Genomic DNA, 27,673 nt, shown 5'->3' with positions numbered 1-27,673 from the left:
TAGGCAGATTGGTATTATGTTTGAGGAAAAAGGGTTTCTTCTCAGTAATTTTTAAGTGAGAGATTGAATTATTTTGGGGTGCTCATGTATTAAGGAACTAGCTGTGCTGGCCACTTTGCAGATGACTAGCAGCATGGCCATCACCTGGGAGCTTATTGGCCATGAAGAATCTCCCGCCCACCCCAGAACCTACTGAGTCAGAGTCAGCAGTTCAACAAGATCCCCAGGTGATGTGTATGTACATTAAAGTTGAGAAATACTGACTGCCTGACCTAGGCCAGACACTTAAAATAGCCTCATAATGATCCGACAACACTTCAAGGCAGATGTTATCTTGCCCAGTTTACAGATGAGATAACTGAGGCTCAGATAGATTATTCAGTCTTCCCAAGAGCTCACAGCTAAGAAATTTAGATCTGTCTGGCTTCACAGTTTTTGATTTTACCACTTAGAGCATGCAGCCTCCCCACGAGGGAGTTTACTTTTGGGGCAACTCAGTAAAAAAAGAAAAGATAATAGTATGTGTTTACACAACACAAAACAACGAGCCATCTCAGCAACAACAACAGCAAACAACAACAGAAAACCACACGGTCGGCTATTACGCAAGCAATCGCTTCCTCCACTGAAAGACCTTTTCGCTTTCCAATCCACTGTTATGGCATCACGTAGACAGCTCAATATTTTAGAGTGGTCACAAAACAAAACAAAACACTGGAGCAGCGATCAAAGGTACTCCCCCTTGACAGTGACTGTGGACCCACATAGGAACGAGACTGCAACCACAGTCTCCCAGCACAAAGGGAAGATACATTATCGACCCGCAGAGCTGGGCAATGAATTTAAAAAAAAAATCAGCCAGACTGGTTTGACATCACATGGGCAGGAAGGGTAGGCTGTTGACTGACTGCTATTGCACCTTCCAACCAGCTGAGTGGTCTGAGCCTATCAGACCTGTGCAGGAGAACTGCTTCCACGGAGAAGGGGCCCTTAAGTGGCTGGGTATTGCTGGGCAAGGCCACAGGACATTTTGTTTTCTGAGGAGCTTTTCGAAAAGGAATATTACAGGAAAAGGTAGAAAAAGCACAATTCCTGGATCATGCTCGTCTGAGAACTCATCAGATCTCAGGAACTTCTCCCCTGTAATCCTGGGAGATGAGGCCATCTCCTTCTCTTTCTGCTGTCCTAATGACCCTAGGGACCTGCGTTAATGGGTCAGCACGGCTACTTGGTTTTGCAACGAGTCGATCTGCCGATTAATTAGCCAGTAGCAGGAACCCGATGAAGTTCTCAGCTCAAAGCCCCAGGGATCCAGTTCAGGGCACGCTGCCCTCACAAAGAAAGATCAGGTGAAGAGGCACACAAACTGGCCTGGTCATAGGCACCACGGGGTTATTCTGATTGACTCTCCACTTTACAACCAAATGACCTGGACACAACTTGCTGTTGTGAAACAGTAATCCTACTGAAAAGTAGTAAACCTATTGGCTCCACAAAGCTAATTGCCTTTATGGCTGAGATCAAATTCCTAGTATTTGGATGACTTTATCCCCCACTCTTGTTTTTTTTTTTTTAACTCTGCACTCTAATGATTTCATAATATTTTATGGCCAACCTCACCCTCTTGCTAAAAAATATAATGAACCCTAAGAATGGAGTCATGATCGGCCAAAAAACCCGGCCTAAGGTAAAACAGATAAGACTTTAAGAATTATTTTAAGAATGTTTTTCTATTTCAAGATTGCTCTGGCTATGCAGGGTCTTTCGTGACTCCATACAAAATTTAGGATTGTTTGTTCTAGCTCCATGAAAAATGCTGTTGGAATTTTGATAGGGATCGCGTTAAATCTGTAGATCACTTTGGGCAGGAAAGACATTTTAACAATATTTGTTCTTCCAATCCATGAGCCTGGAATGTCTTTCTACTTCTTTGTGTCACCTTCATCTTCTTTCATCAATGTTTTATCATTTTCAGAGCACAGGTCTTTCACCTCTCTGGTTAAGTTTATTCTTAGGTAGTTTATTATTTTTGGTGCAACTGTAAATGGGTTTGTTTTCTTAATTTCTCTTTCTGCTGCTTCATTATTCGTGTATAGAAATGCAACCGATTTCTGTACATTGATTTTGCATCATGTGACTTGAATTCATGTGTCAGTTCGAGTAGTCTTTTGGTGGAGTCTTTCGGGTTTTCTATATAGAGTATCATGTCATCTGCAAAGAGTGAAAGATTTACTTCTTCCTTACCAAATCTGCATGCCTCTTACTTCTTTTTGTTTGCTGTGGCTAGGACTTCCAGTGCTATGTTGAATAAAAGTGGTGAAAGTGGACACCCTTGTCTTGGTCCTGACCTGAGGGGAAACGCTCCCACAAAAGACCTCGAATAGCCAAAGCAATCTTGAAAAAGAAAAAACTGGAGGTATCACAATTCCAGGCTTCAAGTTAGGTTACAAAGCTATACTAACCAAAACAGTATGGCACACAAAAGTAAACACACAGATTAATGAAATAGAATAGAAAACCCAGGAGTGCCTGAGTGGCTCAGTCGGTTGAGCATCTGACTTTTGATTTCAGCTTGGGCCATGATCCCAGGGTTGTGGGACTGAGCCCCGAGTTGGGCTCCATGCTGAGTGTGGAGCCTGCTTGGGATTCTCTATCCCTGTCTCCCTTGTCTGCTCTATCAAAAAAAAAAAAAAAAAAAGAATAGAAAACTTAGAAATAAACCCATAATTGTATGGTTAATTAATCTTTAACAAAGGAGGAAAGAATACGCAATGGGAAAAAGAGTCTCTTCAACAAATGGTGTTGGGAAAACTGGGCAGCTACATGCAAAAGAGTGAAACTGGACCCCTGTCTTACACCACACACAAAAATCAACCCAAAATGGATTAAGGACCTAAATGTTGAGACACAAAATCATAAAAATCCTAGAAGACAGCACAAGCAGTAATTTCTCTGACATTGGTTATAGTGACACCTTTCTAGATAGGTCTCCTTGAGGAAAGGGAAATAAAAAAAAATAAACTATTGGAAATGCATCAAAATAAAAGCTTCTGCTCAGCAAAGGAAACAATCAACAAAACTAAAAGAAAACCCACTGAATGGGACAAGATATTTGCAAATGACATATCCAAATAAGGGGTTATTATCCAAAATATATAAAAAACTTACCCAACTCAACACCTCCAAAAACAAATAATCAAATTAAAAAACGGGCAAAAGACATGAAGAGACACTTCTCCAAAGAAGACATCCAGATGGCCAACAGACACATGAAAAGATACTCGACGTCACTCATCATCAGGGAAATGCAAATCCAAACCATAGTGCGATATCACCTCACATGGGTCAGAGTGGCTAAAATGAACAACACAAGAAACAACAAGCGTTGGTGGGGATGTGGAGAACAAGGACCTTTTGTGCACTGTTGGTGGGAATGCAAACTGGTGCAGCCATTCTAGAAAACAGTATGGAGGTTCCTCAAAAAATTAAAAATACAACTACCCTATGATACAGTGGTTGCACTACTGGGTATTTCTCCCCCAAATACAAAAAAACACTAATTCAAAGGGATATAGGTACTCCTATGTTTATGGTAGCATTATTTACAATAGCCACATTATGGAAGCAGCCCAAGTGTCCGTTGACAGATGAATGGATAGAGAAGATTATATAGATATAGATATAGATATAGATACAGATACAGATACAGATACAGATATAGATATAGATATAGATATATCACACTGGACTATTATTCAGCTATAAAAATAATGAAATCTTGCCATTTGTAACAACAATGAATGGAGCTAGAGAGTATAAGCTAAGTGAAATAAGTCAGAGAAAAACAAACACCATATGATTTCACTCATAGTGGAATCTAAGAAACAGAAAAATGAGCGAAGGAAAAAAAAGACAGAGACAAAACCAGAAACAGACTCTCACCTATAAAGAACAAACTGATGTTTGCCAGAAGGGAGGTGGGTGGAGGGATGGGTGCAGTCGTTGATGGGAACTAAACAGTACACTGATCATGATGAGCACTGAATAACGTATAGACTTGTTGAATCACTGTATTTAAGAAAAATTTTAAATGTTTATTTAAAAAATTTTTAAAAATGTTTTATCTATTTTTGAGAGAGAGAGACAGAGTATGAGTGGGGGAGAGGCAGAGAGAGCAGGAGACAGAATCCACAAAGCAGGCTCCAGGCCTGCTGAGCTGTCAGCACAGAGCCCTACGTGGGGCTCAAACCCGTGACCATGAGATCATGACCTGAGCTGAAGTCAGACCCTTAACTGACTGAGCCACCCAGGTGCCCCATTGAATCACTATATTGTACACCTGAAACTAATATAACACTGTATGTTAACTATACTGGAATTACAATTAAAAAAAAAACTTAATAAAAAATAAATGAAAGTAACCATTTGAATTCCAAAAAAAGAATGTTTTTCTAAACACTGAAGAACATTTTTGAACTATTTTTGATACTGTATTGGAATGTCTTGATCACTAGATTTTCCCTCTGAAACTTTCACAAAGATGTTGCTGATGTGTTTATGTAAATGACCTCCTTTGTTAGGAGGACAGTCATTATTTATCCCTCCTTTGCAGATGAGGAAACTGAGGCTGGGAGAGTTGAAGTTACTTGCCGTCCACAAGAAGGCCTCCCAGTGAGCAAGGGTCAGAGCCATGATCAGCTTCCAGACCAGGGAGTGGCCTTGTGTTCTGTGCATTTACCACAAGTTGAAGAAAAAGCCCAAAAGTAGCCACAGAAATTACCCCCTTAAAAAACCAAAGCAGCCACGCCCGTGCCAGGATCATTAAAGCAGTTGGAGATACCTTTTCACTTTGGAAATGACAAATTCCACACACAGGCTATTTAGTTAAGGGGAAAACATTGAGACACGAGTAGCTACATTCACCTGAAGCACATATTTCAGGCCTTTTAGCCTTTGGGTTGAAAGCTGTGACGTGGACCCAGAGCCATGGCACTTGGGGTGGGGCACACAGCTAGCTGTAGTCTTTCCTTCCCTTCCTCACTGCTCATACGCTCTTCACCTAAGGGGAAGTGAGGGTTCTGGAAGGCAGGAGCCCCCACTCAGAAAGTGGTGAGCTAGGGTCCTCTTAGCCATATTTCAAGAAGGAGGAGGGTATTCATTAGCTTGCAGTGTCTCCTGGCCCAAAGTCAGATGCCCTCCCCACCACTACCCCTTGAAATCATTTCTTCTAAAGGCCACATCCTAATGGGTCTGAGTCTGCATTTGTGTAAGTGCCGCTGTTCAGTTGAGGAGAACAAGGTGCTCTTTGTGCAGAGCAAGTTCGGTTTGTGCAAAGTGGAAAGATTTCAAAACAGTACAGGGGAGAGGAGGTGGGGGATCCAAATTAATCCCAGCCATGGAACCCCCATGGCTTGACTTCTGCTAACCCCTTCTGGTCTTGGCATGCTTTTGAGTCATTATTTTCTGATGCTATGGGCTATAGAGTGCCTTGCAAAATTCTCTTACCCACCACAAGTGAGTCCCGAGGAGTTGGACTCCAGGGCAGTTGGGTTCCACGGATTATCTCCCCGGAATGACTTATAGGTATCATGTAGATAACAACAGCCTGGGAAATAAATTCCACACAGGCACCACTTACGTTTGAAAGGCCCCAACTGCTGGAGGCCAGACTGTTTCATCTATAGTTAAGGAAGGGATTTCTGGCATTTTCTGTGAGCCTTCCAGGCCTCCTGCATCTCATCCCACTCACTAGGTAAAAGGGTGGAAAGAGGAGGTGCTTGTTTGGGATAGAACAGGGTGTGATGGGAAAATCAGCACAGGAGAGGGCCTTTTGTAATATTTAGTCTAAGGGTAAAAGTTTTGACAGTTATTAAATAAGTTTGCAGGAGGAAACAATGTCCTTGCTCTAAATATTTATATCACATACCGCAATATCCATAAGATCCTGAAGAAGGTTCTGGTTTGCATGTTGTAGCAGCTGGATGGACACTTGGAGGAAGTGGAGAGGGAATTTGGGCATGGAGTGGGAAATGGGCTGGAGAAGTCACTCCTTCAAGCCTGAGATTCTGTGAACACTGGAGGTGCCAACCCATTTTTGTAAGGGAACTGTACTTTTTAAAATACGAGATCTTTTTTTTAATGTTTTATTTATTTTTGAAAGAGAGAGCACGAGTGGGGGAGGGGCAGAGAGAGAGGCAGAGAGAGAATCCCAAGCAGGCTCCACGCTGTCAGCCCAGAGCCCGACACGGGGCTCGATCCCACGAACCACGAGATCATGACATGAGCCGAAATCAAGAGGCAGATACTTAGCTAACTGAGCCACCCAGGCGCTCCTTTAAAGTACAAGATTATAGAGATGGGAGAATAAATTAATGGCTACCAGAGATTAGGGATGGTGATGGGGGTAGAGGGCAGGGTGGGTGTGACTACAAAGGGGTACACAGGGAGATCTTTGTGGTGATAGAACAGTTTTCCTCTTGATTGTGATGGTGGTCACACAAATCTACACATGTAATGAAATGGCATACAACTATACATACACATTGTACCTATATCCATTTTCTGGGTTTTATATGGTACTATAATTATGTGTGATGTAATCATTGGGGGAGACTGGGTGAAGGGCAACTTCCTGTGACTCCATACTTATTTCAAAATCAAAAGTCTTAAAGGGGCGCCTGGGTGGCTCAGTCGGTTAAGCATCCGACTTTGGCTCAGGTCATGATCTCGTGATCTGTGAGTTGGAGCCCCACGTCAGGCTCTGTGCTGACAGCTCAGAGCCTGGAGCCTGCTTCGGATTCTGTGTCTCCCTCTCTCTCTGCCCTCCCCTGCTCATGCTCTATCTCTCTCTCAAAAATAAATAAAATTTTTAAAAAAAGTTAAAAAAAATCTGAGCACAACTCTGCATTTCTTGTAAGTGACCTACAAAAACTTTCATTTATCCCATTTTTCTTTTGAGAGAACCCTCCCCCCACCTCCCCTCCCCCCATATACCATGACTCTTTGACTCTTGAGAACTAAAACTACAGACTTAAGAAACTTATTCTTTTCACTGGGTAGAGAAAAAAGTCCGAGAATGCGTGTGCCCTTCTTTTATTTTAATCTACAGATCTGATGTTTCAGATGAAGGCTATTTGATTGGCAACGCCTTGAGCAGACTGGGAGGATTCTATATCTGACTAAGCCAGCTCTTCTCCCTGCCATGGAAAAAAAAGCAGAAACACGTTCAATTCCTGCCATGCTTTCTATGTGAACAGAAGCGTAAGGGGAGGAAAGGAGGGAGAGGGGAGGCCACGGGGGGTGTGGGGTCTTGTGGTTCTCAAAAGAGAGGCTCCTCTCGGCTCAAAGGGGGCTATGCTTCTGGGTTGAGAAACGTGGAGAAATTGTCCCACAAGGTCAGGCACTTGGATGGTTAACAGTTCAGCCAGCCTCAGAGAGGGGGCAGTTTGAGTTGAAGGTAGAAATGTGAACTGGCTTCTCTTCCCCACCTTCCCAAGTACACCAGAAGAGAAGATGGACGGAGCCTGAGCCCTTCAGGGAACAGGTGGTTGTAGTGGGCAAGTTATAAAGGGATTTGGTATGGGAGCACCTGCTGCAGGCTGTCAACTTCCTGACACAGTCTTATCTCCCAGAGGCCCCATCCTGGCCTTCCTAGATTCCATGCATCTCACTGAAACTTCTTGAATGCATCTCGTCTGGCCCATGCAAGCAAGTGCTTGCCTATAAGCCATCTCATATTATTCTCTTTTGTTGAGTCACAGGCCTGCTGGGCTTGAAGCCTGGTTCTACCACTTACTAGCTATGCGATCTTGGGCAAGTTGTCTCAGCCTCTCTGTTCCTCAGTTTGCTCATCTGTTATATAGGGGTAATATCTGCCTTCCTGGGTTCGTCAAGTGACTGGCACCTCATAGGTGCTTAGGAAGTGTCAACTTCTCTTTGGTCACTGTTTCCCATGTGGATGCCCACATGGTTCCCTTAGACTGGAAGATCCTTGAGAGAGCTTCCTTCTCTTCTTCCCCGACCTTCACTCCATCACCTAGCCCATGGTTGGGCACACAGCACATTGTTACTGAGTCCTTGTTGGATGGAGCTTTCCCGGCTCCCTCAGTGATGCTGATGGAAACCCAGAAATGGGCATGAGGGAATATCAATCTTCCATTTCTGAGTATGAAGGTAACATGTTGAATTCTTTACTTCCTTGATATATTGTTATAGGAAAAGTGTCCCCGTGATAAGGCCTGCCTTTAGTGCAAATATAATTTTAGACAATTATGTAGCTCAAGTAAAATTAAAGCCAATGCCTCAGTATCTTGACAAAATGGCCTCTTGATTGGTGTATCAGAAGAGGAGCAGGAAAAGAAATCAATTAGGCTGGCATGCTCATTACCACAGAATTCAGAAAGTTATTAAATATAGCAACAGAATCTGGAATTGACCTGGTCAGATCTATACTTCATTGTCTTGGGACCACACCTCAGTCTTCAGTCATTTGTGAGGTACAGTGGAAAGAGTAATGGATCAGGAAATGGAGACCAGAGATACTGTCCCAGATTGAGTCATTCATTCACTCATTCAGGCAACAAATATTTACTGAAATTTAGTATCAGTAGTTGTGTGACTTTTTTGAAGTCACTTCATCTCTCTGGGTCTCGTGCTCCCCATCGGTCAAATGGTAACAAATCTATTTATATCATAAGTATGAGAATTCTGTGAAGGAATGCAGGGGCCAGAGCCTCGTAGACTGTTCCTGTTCTCTACTATTGTCTTCTATGCAATGGCATCTACGTGCATCGCTTGTGGTCATTTGAAAATTAACGTCCAAAGCCTATTTCAAGGGGGCTGAGGATGTTCTGCCTGTCTCATTTTCCTTCCTTACATCTTGGCAAGCCAACCAAGACCAGAGTGAGCAGGAAGGACAGAGAGCTCTGTTATACTGGGCTGAGGCATTATAGGGAATAGCACTCCACTTTGTGTTCCCAAATGGGCTGGACTTCAGACATGGCTCCTGTTATGGGTTGAGTCAGGTCCCCCAAAAAGAGAGGCTGAAGCCCTAACCCTGGGTACCTGTGAATGTTAGGGTCTTTGCAGATGTAATCAAGTTCAGATGCGGTTATTAGGGCGGGCCCTAAACCAATATAACCGAGGTCCTTATAAGAAGAGGGAAATTTGAACAAAGACACAGACACAGAGAGAATGCCATGTGAAGGCAAATGCAGACACACAGGGGAGATGGCGGCAGAGACTGAAGATGTGCAGCCACAAGCCAGGAAACACCTGGGGCCACGGGAAGCTGGAAGAGGCAAGGAAGCATCCTGCCCTCGAGGCTTCAGGGGGAGCATGCCATGCCCCTGCCACACCTAGATTTTAAACCCTAGCTCTTGGAACTGTGAGAGAATAAATTTCTATTGTTTTAGGCCACCCTGTTTGTGGTATTTTGGTACAACAGCCCTAGGAAACTAATACAGTCCCCGAACAAAAATAACTCCACCATGTACTTCCCTCTGCCTTCCATGTAGTCACGGTGCCTTTCGTTTTCTGTACAAGAACCCACATGAACATGATACCTTGGCTCCCTGGGCTCCGACCTAGCTCGCAGCGACATGGCTAAATGCACCACGAAGGTCGGAATCGTCGGTAAATACGGGACCCGTTGTGGTGCCTCCCTGAGGAAAATGGCGAAGAAGCTTGAAATAGGCCAGCACACCAAGTAGCCTTGCTCCTTCTGTGACAAAACCAAGATGAAAAGACGAGCTGTGGGGAATCTGGCATCGTGGTTCCCGCATGAAAACTGTAGCGGGTGGTGCCTGGACCTACAACACCACTTCTGCCCTCACAGTAAAGTCGGCCATCAGAAGCCTGAAGGAGTTGAAAGACCAGTAGAAGCTCCACCATTTAACACATTGCTAGCCTATAATAAATAAATTTGTGTGACAAAATTAAAAAAAAAAAAAAAAAAAAAGCAATGCCTCGATCCCACCGTCTAAAAATGTGGTCTCCAGAATGGCAGAAAAGGTTGGGTGGAATCCTGAATTCTGCTTTCTGTTTTTCAAATAAGTCAAAATGGAAGGCAAGAGTGCCCCCCATCTTTATCCTCTCTGCTCTCCACTTTGATGGAAAATAGTAAGAGTAGGCAGGCATGGGTCCTCAGGCATGGGGCTGACTAAGCAAGCCGCTGCTGCTGGGCCTCAGCATGGCGACCATCTTGGGAAGGCCACGGAGTCCATGCGGGGTCCTGATACAGGCCAGCAGGGCTTGGAGCAGAACTGACCTCATTTAAGTTTTCCAAGCACTGCCAGCTTGTCTCCACCTAGACTTCACTCTTGCAGCCAACTAGAAGCTGCTGTCCTAGCAAAGGAGGCATCCCTTCTGTAGGACAAATGAGCAATTCATTTAACCAATGCATAGATGTTATGTTGAAAATTACTCTTTGACGACCACCATAGTAAAAACTGTTCAGGCAAGAGTCATCAATGGATCCTAAAAGTAGTGACTGAAAGTTTTATGAAAAACATGTTATTTACATAGTCTCAAAGTATCTCCCCATACATTAGTTATTCAGTACAAAAAGAAAAGTTGTATCTTTACACTGGAAAAACATGGCAGACGTCATCTTAACAATTAATCAAAGTTAACGTCACCGACAATCACTGGATCCCTTTTAATGTTTGACTCATGCTAGAAATGCATGACCTCTCATCATGAGGACACATCAGGCAAGCCCCAACTGGGGACCGTTCTGCAAAATAACTGGCCCGTGCTCTTCCAAGATGCTGATGTCTTGAAAGACAAAGAAAGGCTGAGGGCTGTTCCAGATGGAAGGACACTTGAGAGAAGTAAGAGACGTGACAGCTAAATACAATGTGTGATCCTAGACTGCATCATGGACCAGGAAGAAAATAGCTGTGAAGGACATTCTTGGTACAATGAGCAGAATCGGAGTATGACCTGTAGATTATATAATAGTATGTTGTATCTAATGTTATATTTCTTGAATTTGCCAACTTTACCATATGTTTATCTAACAGAATGTCCTTGTTCTTAGGAAACACATATTGATGTCTGCGATTTACTCCCCAGAGCCTCACACGCAAAAATGTGTGTATGAGTGTGTGTGTGTGTGTGTGCATGTGTGTGTGTAGGGAGAATGGTCAATGTAACAAGATGCTAACACCAGATGAATCCTGATAAAGGGCACGTGAAAGTTCCTTCTGCTATTTTTGCATACAATTTTCTGTACGCCGGAAGTATTTCAAATTAAAATTGTAAAAATGTATTATTTCGAGCATTTAACCATGTGCCCGATGCCGTGCTCGGTGTGAGATATTCAAGGGAGAACAAGACACAGGCTTGATCCTTAACCCAGGAGCTCGTAGTCTGGGATGGACAGGACAAAAAAAAAAAAAAAAAGAGGCCAGCACATTTTGGCGTCACAAAGGAAGTTGTGAGAGCACAGAGAAGGTATGCCAAACCTAGACTGCCTGAGGAAGGGGGTCATAGGAGGCTGTTCCTAGAGGAAGTAAAGGGGAGGCTTCAAGTTGGAGGAACCGATTAAGTTTGGGGGTACTAGGGGCATACGCAAGCAGAGTTGACCGACGGACTGCGGGGCACAGGGAAGATGCCCGGACCTGTAGGCAGCAAGGGGAAGCCACCTGCCTCCTGAGGACAGACAACAACGCATGGATTAGCAGGTGTTGGGGGCCAGGCCAAAGTCCCCGTAGCTTCCTAGGTAACAGAAGAAGCGCAGACAGAAGCAAAACAACTTAAGGCTGTATACTGAATGTCCTAGAGACATCAGCCCCCAGACGGATAAATATATGCAACCTGGACAAATGCATGGCCCCAAATTAGGTAGGATTGCTAATAATAGACCGTGAGGCAGGAAGAGAACATCAAGTGATCATAAAAAACTAAAGACGTGATTTTTTGAGAACAGGATGAGCTTCACCAGCAATAAGGATAAGGTGGTACCCAATTAACACACAACAGGGTGGGGAGAGGTTGCTGTTAACAGGAAAAATCCTGAAAATAGTATCGGGTCCCAGAATAAAGGGAATCAGAGAGGCAGCACGCTGTTTCAGAAGTTGACAGGGGAGGGGCGCCCGGATGGCTCAGCCGGTCGAGCGTCCGACTTTGGCTCAGGTCATGATCTCCCGGTTCGTGAGTTCAAGCCTCACATCGGGCTCTGTGCTGACAGTTCAGAGCCTGGAACCTGCTTCGGATTCTGTGTCTCCCTCTCTCCCTGCTCCTCCCTTGCTCACACTCTGTCTCTCTGTCAAAAATAAATAAAGATTTAAAAAAAATTAAAAAAAAAAAAAAAGAAGTTGACGGGGGAATGGGACTTTATTCCCATTGAATTATAAGATACAAGAGCCGGGATGAGTATTCCTAGCAAGAGTGTGGAGGGAGCTCACCTGTTTTTCTGTCTTTGAAAACTTTTGTATTGTGGAAAATTTACAAAAAATGAGAACAGCATTAGCTTAAACTGCATGGAATTGCCGCCACGTGGGCATTTTTGCCCTACAAGAGCGGCGATTTCGCGTTTCAGATGAAAACGAACCCCCACATACCCGTCACCCAGCCTCAGCAATTACTGGCACATGGTCAGTTTCATGGCATCCAAATTCCAACCTATCTCCGGGGCAAACTGACTGGTTCGAAGCAAACTCTCTGGTGGGAGTTTTCGTTGTGCTTTTATTTTAATGATGTCCTATCTATAAAAGAGATCCAAATTACATACAGATACATGGATGTCTATATATAATGTTATCAGTTAATTATTTTTATTCCCTCACTGAGTAATATATTCACGTGGCTCCAAATTCAAAAGCTACATCACATTGTATACCTCGAATATATACAATTTTTCTCTGTCGCTTATATTTCCATAAAGAAAGACGAAAGCTACACAACAGAAACAGAAGGGCAAATGAGAAGTTGCCTTCCAAACAAACCCTGTCATCCAGCCAACAGCTCTCCCTCCTCAGAGGCAACCTATATGAACAGTTTTTATGTATCCGTCTGGAGAGGTTTTACGCGTGGGTTAGCAAATAGACTGTGAACTATTCCCACTGATCGGTGCCTTGCCTCTTCCACTTAGCAAGAGAAACGTCCTCCCTTCTCCAGCCTCCTAGCGTTCCATTTTTATGAACCACAATTTATGTAACCAATGAAATCACTATCGATGGACTTTTCGGCTGCTTCCAATCTGTGGCCGTTACAGACAGCGCCGTCCCGACTCACCCTCAACACTCATCTTGCACAAAAGCAAGTAAGTATATCTGGACGAGACACCCCTCAAAGCTGAACTGCTGGACGAACGGGAACGTGCCTTTGGAATTTTGACAGATATTGCCAAACTGCCCTCTATCAGGTAGGCGTTATTGTACCGCTGTCCTCACCCCTCCGTCCGCACCGTTTCCTTGCTGCACGTCCCGCTTCCCCCCAGAGCTCCAGAGGAGACAGTTCAACGTGTCAAACTCAGAAACACCCCTCCGACCTCAGTTTCCTATTGGTCTCGCTCTACACTCTCTGGCCCACACGGCCACCAGCCTGTCCTTCCTCCCTTCTCCTTTCCCAGACGCCATCAGTAAGCCTGCTGGCATCCTTTCCTCCTTCCAGGTCAGCCCCATTTAGCCATGCTAGCATTGACCCCTGGACTCGCTCTCCCCGTGTCCTTCTGCAGCACCTGCTCTGCCAATCCCCAGCCCTGTGAAAATCCCACCACCCATTCTCTCCACCCCCCACTCCCGGGCTGCTGGCTATTGCTGGAGAAGGTCATGAAGTTGGCTCGGCTACAAAGCCAGGCCAGCCAGCCTCAGCGGGGCCCCAAGGGCTGCGAGGCAGTCCTTTTATATATCTGTATCAAATTTCTCTCAGTGATTGTTCCAAATCCTCTCCCTCTCCTCAGATCCCCTACCCAACCCCCTCTGCCCGACCCCTCAGTAGAGGGCCAGCTTTGGATTTCGATGATAGGACACAGGTCATTGGGCAGGAGCTCTCAGTGCTCCCTCTTTCCCTAGCCCTGCGCCAGTTCTCTGCCTTTCCCCCGGCCCCCCGTCTGCTTGTCCCCCACCCCTCAGCCTCATGGAGACGAGGGACTTGCTCCTCAAGGTTGCCTCTTCCACCAGTGCCTTTGACACTTCGCCTGCACTTGGCCCCAGGAGCCATCCTCTTTCCCTTTGGGCAATCTCTCCCTCCCCACTGGTGTTTTTTTTTCCCTCTCAGCCTAGAAACGCTTCCCACAAATCTGTGTCACTGTTCCACACTACCGCCGAGCTTTTAAAGATGGAGCCATCTTTAAAATTACACAAGTAATTCACGCCTCCTGGCGGGACTTCCTCCCTCCAAGTCAGCCCCAAGATTTGACAGAAAAATCAGGAAATTATAAGCAAAAGGAAGAAAAGAGAAACCACCCACAATCGCAGCAGCCGACTGTTAATATTTTGATATATTTCTTTCCAACCTTTTTTTAAATGCACATCTATGCACTTACATATCTATGTGTATTTTTTTTCTCATAAAAGTGGATCGTAGCGTACATATTGTTTTGTCATAACATATTTCAGACATCTCAGCATTGCTCCGTATTAGCAATTGCTACGGATTACTGACCCTGGGTAAGTAAATTAACCTCCCTGAATCCATTTCCTCCCGTGTAAAATGAGGACTATTATTTATTATTATACTATTATAGGAACTACCTCACAGGGCTGTTATGAGGATTAAATAAGATAAAAATATATAAAAACACTTATCGCAGTGCCTGGCACGCAGCATGCTGCATTAATGTTAGCTCTTCTGATCTTCCCACATCAATAAATATAGCCCCACATAATAATTTAATGAGTTCTGTCACTGCTGTGTCTAGTAGGAGTGACGAGTGCACTTGAGTGAGCCACCAACACACGCTCATTTGGTACATGAGCAAGTATATCCGCGAGATAAACTCCTAAAAGCGGAATTGCTCCTTCAAAGGCTATGTGCATTTATAATTTTGGTAGATAGTGCCGGATTGTCCTTCATCCAGTGAGAGTCACCATGAGTTCTCGAACTGAACTCTGATTGATGGATGTTGAGTCTGTTGCAAAGTCTTCACTGCTACAAACTCAAGATGGTGATGGACATTTTTGTAACCAAATCTTTGAAAAAAAATTTTTTTACATGTATTTATTTTTGAGAGACAGAGAGAGACAGAGCACAAGTCGGGGAGGGGCAGAGAGAGAAGGAGACACAGAATCCGAAGCAGGCTCCAGGCTCGGAGCTAGCCGACTCAGGGCTTGAACTCACAGACCGCGAGATCATCATATATTTAGTGACCATCTCCAAGGCCATGCACTGTTTTAGGCACTGTGCTCACTTCATGAACAGAACCAGTAAAAGGTTCCTGCCTTGGAGGGGCTTACATTCCAACAAAGAGACACAAAAAAGAAAATAAGTAACCTAGGGGCGCCTGGGTGGCTCAGTAGGTTAAGTGTCCGACTTAGGCTCAGGTCATGATCTCGCAGTTGGTGGGTTCGAGCCCCTCATCGGGCTCTGTGGGGCCAGCTCGGAGCTTGGAGTCTGCTTGGGATTCTGTGCCTCCCTTTCTCTCTGCCCCTCCCCTGCTCACTCTCTGTCTCTGTCTCTCTCAAAAATGAATAATTAAAAAAAAAAGTCACCTATAGAAAATGTTAGAAGGTGATACATCCTAGAGCAAAAAGAAAAAGCAGAGCAGGCTAGAGGGGATCAGGAGTACTGGGAGGCAGGGGGGGGGGGAAGATAGCAATATTAATAGTTAATATTAATATTAATATTTCACAGTACAATATTAAATAGGGTGGCCACTCCAGTACGGTTTGACCTTATTCTAGTGATGAGGAATCACCGGAGGCATTTACTTATATTCATCAACATCTTTGCCACATCCACACACCACGTGACACCTAACAATTCTGTTTAAATCAACTTACTTTTCCCTACTCGGATTTCTTTGTTTCTTTTCTTAAGTAGACCTCACGCCCAGTGCAGAGCCCAACGCGGGGCTTGAACTCTTGACCCTGAGATCAAGATCTGACCTCAGGTCAAGCATCAGACGCTTAACCGACTGAGCTACCCAGGCATCCCTTAAACTTACGTTAAAGGAAGCTTTATAACCCATGTGTAAATAAAAGCCAAGAATGGCATGCCGAATGTCTAGAAAGGGAGACTGGAAGATACCTAGGATTGGCCTCTTCCTTTCCTTTTAGAGACCAGCTGGTAAATAAGAACGATCACAACAAGCACTTATAAAATTGTGTGCTTATGATTTGCCAGGAAGCTTAGCGTTTTGCATGTAGCAGATAATTTTGTCTTCACAACAACGTCCATGCTATCGGTGCCATTATTGTCCCCAGGGAGAAACTTGGGCACCGCGTAAGCCTCCCAAGCGTCAGTTTGCTCCTAAACAAATGGGGACGATAATGGAGAGAGAGGAGAGAAGGCCTGTGGCTTCTACCCACTCTTCGTTGTGTCTGGGGAGCGCTGGAGAGGGGGCAGGAAGGGGATGGACCGTCCCATCTACGTCATCTCCTGACCACTACGCCCCAAGTTCCAGTGATGGAGATTAGAGCTAAATTGTTGCTTTAAAATACAAACAACCCTCCCCAGGGTTAAATTTATTGGCCACTTCCAACTTCCTGTGAAAAACTTTAATCAGGACGTCCAAATTGATGTCAGACTGGCTAGGATGGGAGCTTTTCTTTTCCAGTCGAGTTAATATACAGTGTTATATGAGTTTCAGGCAAATGATATAGTGACTCAACACTTGTATGCCTTACTCGGTGCTCATCAAGATAAGTGTACCCTTCATCCCCTTTACCTATTTCACCCATCCTCCCTCCTACCCACCTATTCTCTGGGAACCACTATTTTCTTCTCTATAGTTTTTCGGTTTGTCTCATTTTCTTTGTTCGTTTGTTTTGCTTCTTGGATTCCACGTATGAGTGAAATCGTGTGGTATTTGTCTTTCTCTGACTTTCTCACTTAGCACTATACCCTCTAGATCCATCCATGTTGTTGCAAATGGCAAGATTGCATTCTTTTTTACGACTGAGTAACATTCCATTAGAGATACATACCGTGGACACTTCGGTTGCTCCCATACTTTGGCTATTGTAAATAACGCCGCTATCAACACAGGGGTGCAGGTGTCCCTTTGGGTTAGTGTTTTTGCATTCTACGGGTAAATCCCCAGTAGTAGAATTACTGGATCATAGAGTAGATCTATTCTTAATTTCTTGGGAACCACACTGTTTTCCACACGCAACGCACCAGTCTGCATTCCCATCAACAGTGCATGAGTGTTCCCTTTTCTCCACATACGATGGGAGTTTTGATTAGAAGAGGGAAGAAGTGTCTCTGGAGCATCGGCCCTGGCCCCTTCTGGAAGGGAGCCGACCTGGGCAGATACTAGTGGAGGAGCGGGCACCTGGACAGCTGGAAGGAAACAGGCAGCAGAAAGCTGGGTGGGAAGAAACGATGACAAGCTGTATCAACTTCAACGGTCTCTGCTTCAAGTCTTTAGGGAGAGAGGAGCAGAATCTAAATACGATCAATAATACATCAGCAGAGACACAGTGCCTAGGTGCTCTTAACCTGCTTCGTATCTCAAAGTGTGCTCCTGCTTTTCAACTTCCTGAGAAGTGTGCTGCATTTCTAAAAAGAGCCGTTTCATTCACATGAAACAATACAGGACTCTGAACCACTCAGTCAAAGAATTCGAACCAGAAAAACGTCTGGTGCAGTTACCATTGAATAACAATTCCACAGAGTCACAGAGATGAATCCAGGTTCCTTGAAAGGTTTACGACCAAGAAAAGTTCAATATAATATAGTAAACCTGGAATGTATTTGATTTATAAAGGAAAGACGAGCTCTTGTATAGAGTAAATGATATTTTTAAATGGCTTCGAGAAAATTGGAGACTAAAGAAAAGCTTCTCATAGCAACAAAAAAAAGCTGGGAGCAGAAGGGGTTAGTTCTCTGGGGCAGAGCGGGCACTGCCAAATGACCCCAAATAGCCCACAAATGCAATGTGTTAATGTGGGTCCTATATCACAGAGGAGAATAGCACTAAATCGGTTCTGTGCAGATCATCTACGATGGGATAGAAATCCTAGAGGCAAGCACACTACTCCTGATTTTACAGTGTAGAAAAGGAGATAGCAAAATCCTCTAGTCGAGAGCCTGGTGAACGTGGCACCACATTTTCTAGTATACAAATGGCTTCCTTCTCATGCCCAGCATTTGAGGAGTCCCAGACAAGACTCAAACAACCCTGGAACTTACACTAGAGTTCCTATATGCTAAAGTGAGATTAGCAAAGCTTGTTGCTTGGCAACACGTGCTCTATAAACCCTTGGATCTTGGGTACGGTGAAATAGACAAAGTACATCTAGTGTTTTGTTTCATTTAATTTTTTTAGTGTTTATTTTTGAGAGACAGAGAGACAGAACACGACTGGGGGAGGAGTAGAGAGAGAGGGAGACACAGAAGCCGAAGCAGGCTCCAGGCTCTGAGCTGTCAGCACAGAGCCAGACGTGGGGCTCGAACTCACGAACTGTGAGATCATGACCTGAGCTGAGGTCGAACGCTTAACCGACTGAGCCACCCAGCGGCCCCTGTTTTGTTTCATTTAATTTTTTTTTTAATGTTTATTTATTTTTGAAAGAGACAGAGACAGAATGCAGGTGGGTTAGGGGCAGAGAGAGAGGGAGACACAGAATCTGAAGCAGGCTCCAGGCCCCGAGCTGTCAGCAGAGAGCCCGACGCGGGGCTCGAGCTCACAGACTGCCAGATCGTGACCTGAGCCGAAGTCGGCTGCTCAACCGACTGAGCCACCCAGCCGCCCCCTTGTTTCATTTAAAAAGAATTTCTTCTTTGTCACCAAGATCCAAAGGCTGATACCATGCTTCATAGCTTTCCAGATGCTCACAGCCCCTAACCAACAGGACACTGGCCAATATCTATAAAGTCAGACTCTTCACCTGCCAGTAAGGAGGGAGTATGGGAGGCTACATACACATTTACTACGTCACTGGGAGTTTAGCGAGCCATAGCTTCTCTGAGAATGATTTATCTATGAATTTATCTCAAAGTTAACTAAAAAGAAGTGGGAAGTCATATGAAGCTATTCCTAAGAATTTTAGAAGACTCTGGAGAAAGTCAGGTCAGTTTATTTTCTAAATCAAATAGGATTATCTTTTGAAGGAAGTATGCCCTTTAGCTGATCATTTTAAACAGTGATGAATAATTGCATTTGGCCAAATAACAAAACCCAAGATATACAGGGTAAATTCTTTGAAAACAAATAAAATCCAATGAGCGTTTTTTAAATAAAATAAACGTATTTAAACATATTTCCTTACTCTCACTGATGGCTTTCTTATCTTAAGGGAGATTTAAACACAACAAATCCTCTAGAAAAGCAGGATCTCAAAATGCAAAACACTGTTTAAATGAACCACACACATGAAGTACTCAAATGAATATGCATTGCGGGTGGGAATACAAAATGGTAACATCACTTTGGAGAACAGGCTGGCAATTTCTGAATAAAGTTAAACATGCACTCACCATTATAATATAGCAATTCTACTAGATAGTTACTCAGGAGAAATTAAAGCATACATCCACATAAAAGTTAAAACACAAATATTCATAGCAGCTTTATTCGTAATGGCCCCCAATTGGAAACAACCCAAATGTCCATCAAAAGGTGAATGGACAGGGGCGCCTGGGTGTCTCAGTCTGTTAAGTGTCAGACTTCAGCTCAGGTCATGATCTCACGGTTTGTGAGTTCCAGCCCCACATTGGGGTCTGTGCTGACAGCTCAGAGCCTGGAGCCTGCTTTGAATTCTGTGTCTCCCTCTCTCTCTGTCCCTCCCCCACTCACGCTCTGTCTCTCCGTCTCTGTCTCTCTCTCAAAAATAAATAATAAACATAAAAAAAATTTTTTAAAGGTGAATGGACAAATTGTAACATATACATACAATGAAATATGACTCACAATAAAAAGTAATGAATCACTGATACAGAAAGCAACATGGATGGATCTCAAGGACATTCTAATCGAAACCAGCCAGACACAAAAGAGTGCATATTATGTGATTATACATGTATGTGAAACATCATAAAGAGAATCTAATCTATGGCGATAAAGAAAAGGAGACCAGTGATAACCTGAAGCCAGCAGCAGGGGTTGAGATTAACTAACTACAAGGGGGCATTCTCTCTGGCAATGGAAGCGGTCTGTATCTTGACTGCGGGCTTAAACTGGGTGCAGTTTGTGATAAGTATGTAAATTATATCTCAGTAAAGTTGACTTTAAGCATAGTATTAATGGAAAACTCTTCAAAAGTTGAAGATTTTTACAAACATTTTTATTTTTTAATTAATTAATTAATTAATTAATTAATTTTTTTAAGTAATCTCTATGCCCAACGAGGGGCTCAAACTCAACGACACCAAGGTCAAGAGTCACATGCTCTACCGAACTGAGCCAGCCGGATGCCCCCAAAAGTTGAAGACTTAAGGTTACTTCTGCTTAGCAAGTATAAGCATTAAGCATCCTGTTGGAAACTATGCACCAAGATGCAGTCCTTGCAGTGAGGAAACTACTCTCTTGAAAACACTAGGCACACAGAACAAGGTAGCTGAGTGGGGCGGTGGCAGCAGCCTTGTGGACACAGAGATGCAGATCTTTGTGAAGCCTCTGATGGGTAAAACTATCACCCTCACGGTCAAGCCCGGTGACACCACTGAGAAGGTCAAAACCAAAGTCCAAGACAAGGAGGGCATCCCACCTCACCAGCAGCGTCTAATTTTTGCGGGCAAACAGCTGGAGGATGGCCGCACTCTCTCAGGCTACAATCTCCAGAAAGAATCCACCTTGCGCTTGGTGCTTTGCCCGTGGGGGGGCATCCCTGGGCCTTCCCTCCGCCAAGTGGCCCGGAAATACAACTGTGACAAGGTAAAATGTGCCGTGTTATTCTCGTCTGCACCCCAGCGCTGTCAACTGCCGCCAAGAAAAAGTGAGGCCACACCAAAAACCCGCGTCCCGAGAAGGTCAAATAAGGCCCCTCTACTGACTCTTACTTTGCTTGTAGGGCAGGCTCCTGCCCGAGCCCCAAGACCCTGTGCCCTCAATCAAGTTTCCCTTCCACTGACTGGAACAGTGAAAAAAACAACAACAAACAAACCCACAAACAAAAAATTAAGCACACAGGCACATACGCACGGTGGAAGGCACTGGGCTGATGCTATTTGGAGCTGGTAGGTACAGTTTACCAGGATCATTTAAATAGTGCCTACCATGTGGGAAGCATGGCGAAAGGGATAAAAGGCAAAGGAGTCATTAGGCTGGAAAGAAGACCAACGTATAGCTTAGGTTGGTCAGGAGAACTGGGATCAGATCAAGGACAAGAAATGGTATTCTACATCACTATGAACCCTAGCTTGTCACTGTCATCTTGTTAGGTGCCTCTCAATAGAGAGGCCAGTCAATCTGGATGCAGCTTGACTGTGTCTAAAAACTGGTACAACGATCGGGACAAAGAGTGGAAAATGATGTAGGACAAGAGGTTCTTCAGATTCCTTGGCCAGGCTGTAGGGACTCTCTTTGCCCTTCCCATCAGCATGAAAGCCCTCTTGTTCTCTCCTTTCAGTGTTTGATAAAAAGTTCTACTAAGGTTTTAACAAATACAGGAGATTGGATAAGGAACTTATCTGGAGTGTTTTATTCATCTATGTAGCTTTAGAAATTAAAAGATGGGGAAATAGCTAATTGAGTATCTACCATATAATCTTTTTGACAAATTCCTACCACAGTATATTTATTTTAAACACTGAAAAAAATATTTGAAGCAAAATTTTTGCATTGAATATACAATTTGATAAGCTATTTTTGGGTTTACATTATATTATGAACATTTTCAAATGTCAAAAATAATATTTAAAATATTATTTTAAACACATGCCTAATCGTTTTTATAGTTATTCAGTTATCTTTATTTTTATTATTTTGTTTTTACTTTTTTTTAACTTGTTTTATTTTTTATTTTTTTAAATTTACATCCAAATTCGTCAGCATCTAGTGCAACAATGATTTCAGGAGTAGATTCCTTAGTGCCCCTTATCCATTTAGCCCAACCCCCTCCCACAACCCCTCCTGTAACCCTCAGTTTGTTCTCCATATTTAGGAGTCTCTTCTGTTTTGTCCCCCTCCCTGTTTGTATATTATTTTTGTTTCCCTTCCCTTATGTTCATCTGTTTTGTCTCTTCAAGTCCTCATAGGAGTGAAGTCATATGATTTTCGTCTTTCTCCGACTAATTTCACTTAGCATAATACCCTCCAGTTCCATCCATGTAGTTGCAAATGGCAAGATTTCCTTCTTTCTGATTGCCGAGTGATACTCCATCGTATATATATATATACACCATAACTTCTTTATCCATTCATCCATCGATGGACATTTGGGCTCTTTCCAGACTTTGGCTACTGTTGACCGTGCTGCTATAAACATGGGGGTGCATGTGTCCCTTCGAAACAGCACACCTGTATCCCTTGGATCAATGCCTAGTAGTGCAATGGCTGGGTCGTAGGGGAGTTCTATTTTTAGTTTTTGGAGGAACCTCCATCCTGTTTTCCAGAGCGGCTGCACCAGCTCGCATTCCCACATAATCTTACAACAGGATTCAGAGTACAGTCACACCGAACCAGAAGTATTCTGAAATTGCTTTAATTAGAGAAATCTAATATCACATTTTTTGAAGGAACTCATAATGAGATGCAAAAAAAAAAAAAGTGTGGTGTGTGGTGGTCATTTGTCGGTCCCACACTTGAAGGATGTTGACGAACTGGACAATGTTCAGAGGCCAACGGCTAAGATGGTAATAGGTCTGGAAACCATCTCATAAAGACTAGAATGAAAACACAGAGAAGAAAACATTTGTGGCGACATGGCCACTGGTGCCAAATATCTGGTGATGGACCCTTGAGTTGTTGCCACCTTTTGGCTGTCGTGAATAATGCCACAAGGAGGATTAGCATACCTGTATCTGTTTGCATCCTGGTTTTCAAGGAGTGGAATTCTTGGATCATCTAACAATTCCATGTTTACTATTTTGAGGAACTGCGAAAATGTTTTCCACAGTCACTACATTCTAGCCAGCAATGTGCAAGGGTCCTATTTCCACATCCTCACTAATACTCGCATATAGCCTTACAAAGTTTTTTTCTGTTATATATCCACATAAAATAGCTACCTATGCCTTTTTAGGTTTAAGGCATACCTATACCTTTTTAAAACAAAAATGAGGTCCCATTAATCACGTTGCTCTTTCACTTGGCAATCTAGCGTAAACATCTTTCCCATGTCGAGTGACATATGACCACGTTATCATTCTTAATGGGTGCACAGATTTCCATGGAGGGAACGTACTGTAATTTGTTTAACCCAACGTTTTCCAAAGGCTGTACATAACATAGATCCCACAAGATCGCCCTCAAAAACAAGAACTTAAGTTAAAAAGTTAAAGATGCTTCATACCCTACCTCTTTTGTTGGGCTATCACAATGTTAAAGAAACGATTTTAATGGGTTTTCCTAAACTTCCTTAACCATCTTTTATTCTTCAGGACACTTAACTTATTCATATTTTATAAAACACCCTGGGAAATGGTGGCTTAACTGATCTGTGGCAAATACTAGGTTTCTTGTTTTTTACATTGAACTTGCCACTTCAACCACTTTCAAGCATGCAATTCTGTGGCATTACTTACATTCACAAGGTACACCATTCCCATGATCTATTTCCAAAACTTTTCATCATCCGAAGCAGAGACTCTATGCCCATTATGAATGACTCCCCATTACCCCCTCCCCCCAGCCCCTACTATCCTGTAATCTACTTTCTGTCTCTATGAACTTATCTCTTTTAAATATCTCACTTAGCATGTTCTCAAGTTTCATTCACGCTGTAGTATGTACCAGAATTTCATTCCTTTTCATAGCTGAACAACATCCCACTGTATGTATGATGTAATTACACCGTATCAACCGGTGATGAACACTGGGGTGGTGGCCACCTTTTCGGCTGTTGTGAATAACGCCACGAGGAACAACAGCATACAAGTATCTTTTTGAGTCCTCGTTTTCAAGGAGTGGATTGGAAGATCGAGGATCTTATGAGAATTCTATGTTTCATATTTTGAGAAGCTGCCAAAATGTTTGCCACAGTCAGTGCACTATTTTCCATTCCAACCAGCAATGTACGAGGGCCCGGTTTCTCCACCTCCTCACCAACACTTGTTAATATCTCTTTTATTACAGCCATCCTAGTGGGTATGAAGTGATACCGCTTTGTGGTTTTGATTTGCATTTGTTTAATGACTAATGATATTGAACATCTTTTCATATGCTTATTGGCCATATGTAAATCTTCTTTGGAGAAATGTCTATTCATAAAGTCCTCTGCCCATATTTTAATTGGGTTGTTCGTCTTTTTGTGGCTGAGTTATAAGACCTGTTTACATATTGTGGATTAAACTCATCACATATGATTTACAAATTTTCTGGTTGTCTTTTCACTGTCTTGTTAATGTCCTTTGAGGCACGAAAGTTCTTAATTTGATAAAGTTCAACTTATCTATTTTTTCTTTAGCTGGTCATGTTTTCAGTGATATATCTAAGAATCCATTGCCCAATCCAATATAATGAAGATTTACCCCTGTTTATTCCCTAAAAATTTAATGGTTTTAGATCTTACTATTTAGGTCCTTGATCCATTTTGAGCTAATTTTTGTATACGGTGGGAGGTAGGAATCCAACTTCACTGTTTGGCATGTGGATATTCAGTTGCCCCAGCCCCATGTGTTGAAAACATTACGTTTTTCACAACAGTAAACATCCTTTTCAACCTGTCCCATATTTTTCCCTAAGAAAAATTTTTAGAAGAATTGCTGTGCCAAGAGAGGTGCACATTTTGAAGGCTTCTGATACATACCACCAAATATCCTCCACAAAGGACATTAAGAACCCACTGCAGTGAATTTAAACACCACTTTCCCCATACTCTCAACAGCCGTGTATACTACAAACACATTTTAAATCTCTGCTAGTCAGGGGCGCCTGGGTGGCTCAGTCGGTTGAGCGTCCAACTTCGGCTCAGGTCATGATCTGGTCGTTCAAGAGTTCGAGCCCCACGTCGGGCTCTGTGCTAACAGCTCGGTACCGGGAGCCTGCTTCAGATTCTGTGTCTCCCTCTGTCTCTGCCCCTCCTTCACTTGCGCTCTCTCTCAAAAAAATGAATAAACATTAAAAAAGAAATCTGCTAATCACTGTGGCATGGGAATGTATTCCAAATAAAGTTTAAGAGAGGTTTAGCTGAACTTCCCTTGATAGTCCCAACATGCTAGCCTCAGCACCTTCCTTTCCAAAGGCTTCACACTTATGAAAAGATTGTCTAAGGACAGGACTCAATGTAAACTACTGCAGAGTTTAATATAAGTCGAGTTAAGGAAGCAAACTAAATCCTCCCTTTCAGAAGAGTGAGACTCGAAATGGAAAGTATAATTAGGTTCCTCTGCTAGATAATGTAATTTCAAAATATTTCCCTCCTCAGGGGCGCCTGGGTGGCTCAGTCGGTTAAGCGTCCGACTTCGGCTCAGGTCATGATCTCGCGGTCCGTGAGTTCGAGCCCCACGTCGGGCTCTGTGCTGCCAGCTCAGAGCCTGGAGTCTGCTTAGGATTCTGTGTCTCTCTTTCTCTCTGCCCCTCCCCCACTCGCAGTCTGCCTCTCTCTCCCTCTCAAAAATAAACAAACATTTAAAAAATTAAAAAAATATGTATATTTCCTTCCTCAGCACAAAGTCACAAACCAGCTATTGGCGACTTTCAAGTGTGCCCTCTTTTGTGTGTGTTCAACGGAGAGTTACCAAGCACAAGAGTCATGCCATGAAATCAACTAAACCGAAGTTAGAGGGTTTTTCTTATAGCCATATCCTAATTATCAAGGAAAAAGAAAAACTATTTTGCTGGTGGTCTGCTATTTACTACGAGTTGAGCACTTCCGAACGTGAACTGTGCCAGGGCTTTTATAGTTGATGTAGCTTTTTGTGCCCTGTCTCCTTTGCTTCTCTGAAACAAAAACGCCAAGTGTATCTTTATTTTGTTTTGTCTCAAGCTGTAGTCACTAGAAAGAAAATTTTACGGTGAGTGCTTTGTCAGTGGGAACCTGTATTAATATGGAAATCCTGAGAGGATCATTTATCCACCCAAAACAAGAAACCAGGGGGAAATGAGCTTTCCACATTTCATCATAAAGCATGCATAATTCATACAAGAGAGGCAACTATTGATGAGGCTGAACAAAATGAGTCTCTTGTTGCCAGAAAGAATCAAAATATTAGGAATCAAGCTCTCTGATTTCCTAAATACTTTCTTAAAGCCCTCAGAAGCTCAATGCCATCATGCATCTGTTACAGTAGCAAAGATGAAGGCAAATGTTTTTACAGAATCAATAAAATTTTAAGTGGCAGACCGGACCTTGTAAATATCTAGTTCAACTGTATTTTACAGATTGGAAATCTGAAGCCCAGATTGGTGAAGTGACTCTGCTGAAAGTCACACAGAGCAGTGACCGAGCTGGAGCCAAAGTCAGGTCTTCTGACTCTTATACTCATAATATAATTGGGTCATTCCCCTAAAAGTTTGACATAAATAGTTATGTTAATTGGGTCATTCCCCCTAAAAGGTGGACATGAATAGTTATGTTACCAGTTTACTTTGAAGTCAGTGATGCCACGGAGATCTCCAATTTCATATATATATAGACTATTGGTCAATTTGTAGGATTCAGTTAATAAATGCATTAATTTAATGCATTTCTTCTGAGAGGCCATGGTCATTAAGGTCTCCCACTATTAAGAAAGTTGAGCAAGTTTCCAAGATTCCTATATATGACTCTCTCTACCCATACATTCTAGACATTTATAAAAATCAATCTCATTTACTCTTGGGTTAAGAACCACAGTGGAAGAAATCTGTAAGATATCATAGAGTTTAAGGGAAACAAAGTTACCTTTTTGCCAGAGTACTTATTGTTCTTGGGCCTTTTCTAAATGCATAGTTTCAATGATCTGACAGTGAAGTCTACCTATATGATATATTTTTCAAGCTCAACTTTTAAGATCTAAAATATTTAAAAACACTTGAGGCAAATTGTAATTAGTTTTCTCCATAGATATCCAAAGTATCATATGTGCATTTTCATCGTGGATATTTATATATAGTTGCTTCTAGGTGAATTTTAAAAATTCATTTAGGAGATGAGATTAAATATATCTTGTAGTAGGAGTGGTAATAATTCAAGAAGCAGGGACAAAGATTAATGCAGAATTAGAATCTTAACTCATCTGCTTTTAATAGCACATTTGATTTGTCTCTGTTCTAAAGAGCCAATGAAACAGGCCACCTAGATACAAATTCTAACCCCATCCCCCCTTTTTTAACATAAGAGCTTTCTGATAGTGAGAGTTGTCCAACAGCAGAATGAACTGTTGTGTGAAAGTCAGTTGATTACTATAAGATTTCAAGCTAAGGCTAAAAGATCATTCGAGTGGAATTCTTAAAAGGATTTCTGCATTGAGAGGTACATTA

At 42.9% G+C, this 27,673-nt stretch overlaps 1 protein-coding gene and 2 pseudogenes across 3 annotated transcripts in view; 2 read left to right on the top strand and 1 right to left on the bottom strand.

The window, feature by feature from the left end:
* PABIR3 (PABIR family member 3) overlaps positions 1–27,673 on the bottom strand; it is a 92,048-nt gene that overhangs the window by 12,325 nt on the left and 52,050 nt on the right. Inside the window, exon 12 of one of the 3 annotated variants that reach the window (XM_042975286.1) lies at positions 7,090–7,196. The exons of 1 other annotated variant lie outside the window; for it this stretch is intronic. In XM_042975286.1, coding sequence (XP_042831220.1) covers positions 7,169–7,196 — 28 coding nt within the window. In that variant the 3' untranslated portion in view covers positions 7,090–7,168. Of the gene's footprint in view, positions 1–7,089; positions 7,197–12,347; positions 12,711–27,673 lie in introns of those variants that run through there. One more of the 3 variants, XM_042975288.1, reaches the window with a different exon arrangement.
* LOC102963594 lies at positions 9,600–9,879 on the top strand (annotated as a pseudogene).
* Positions 20,599–21,195, top strand: LOC102963322 (annotated as a pseudogene).

The sequence above is a fragment of the Panthera tigris genome, chromosome X, assembly GCF_018350195.1.
Source record: "Panthera tigris isolate Pti1 chromosome X, P.tigris_Pti1_mat1.1, whole genome shotgun sequence".
Lineage (NCBI taxonomy): Eukaryota > Metazoa > Chordata > Mammalia > Carnivora > Felidae > Panthera > Panthera tigris.
The sequence above is the reverse complement of the archived record's forward strand: the minus strand, read 5'-3'. Positions and strand labels throughout refer to the sequence as shown.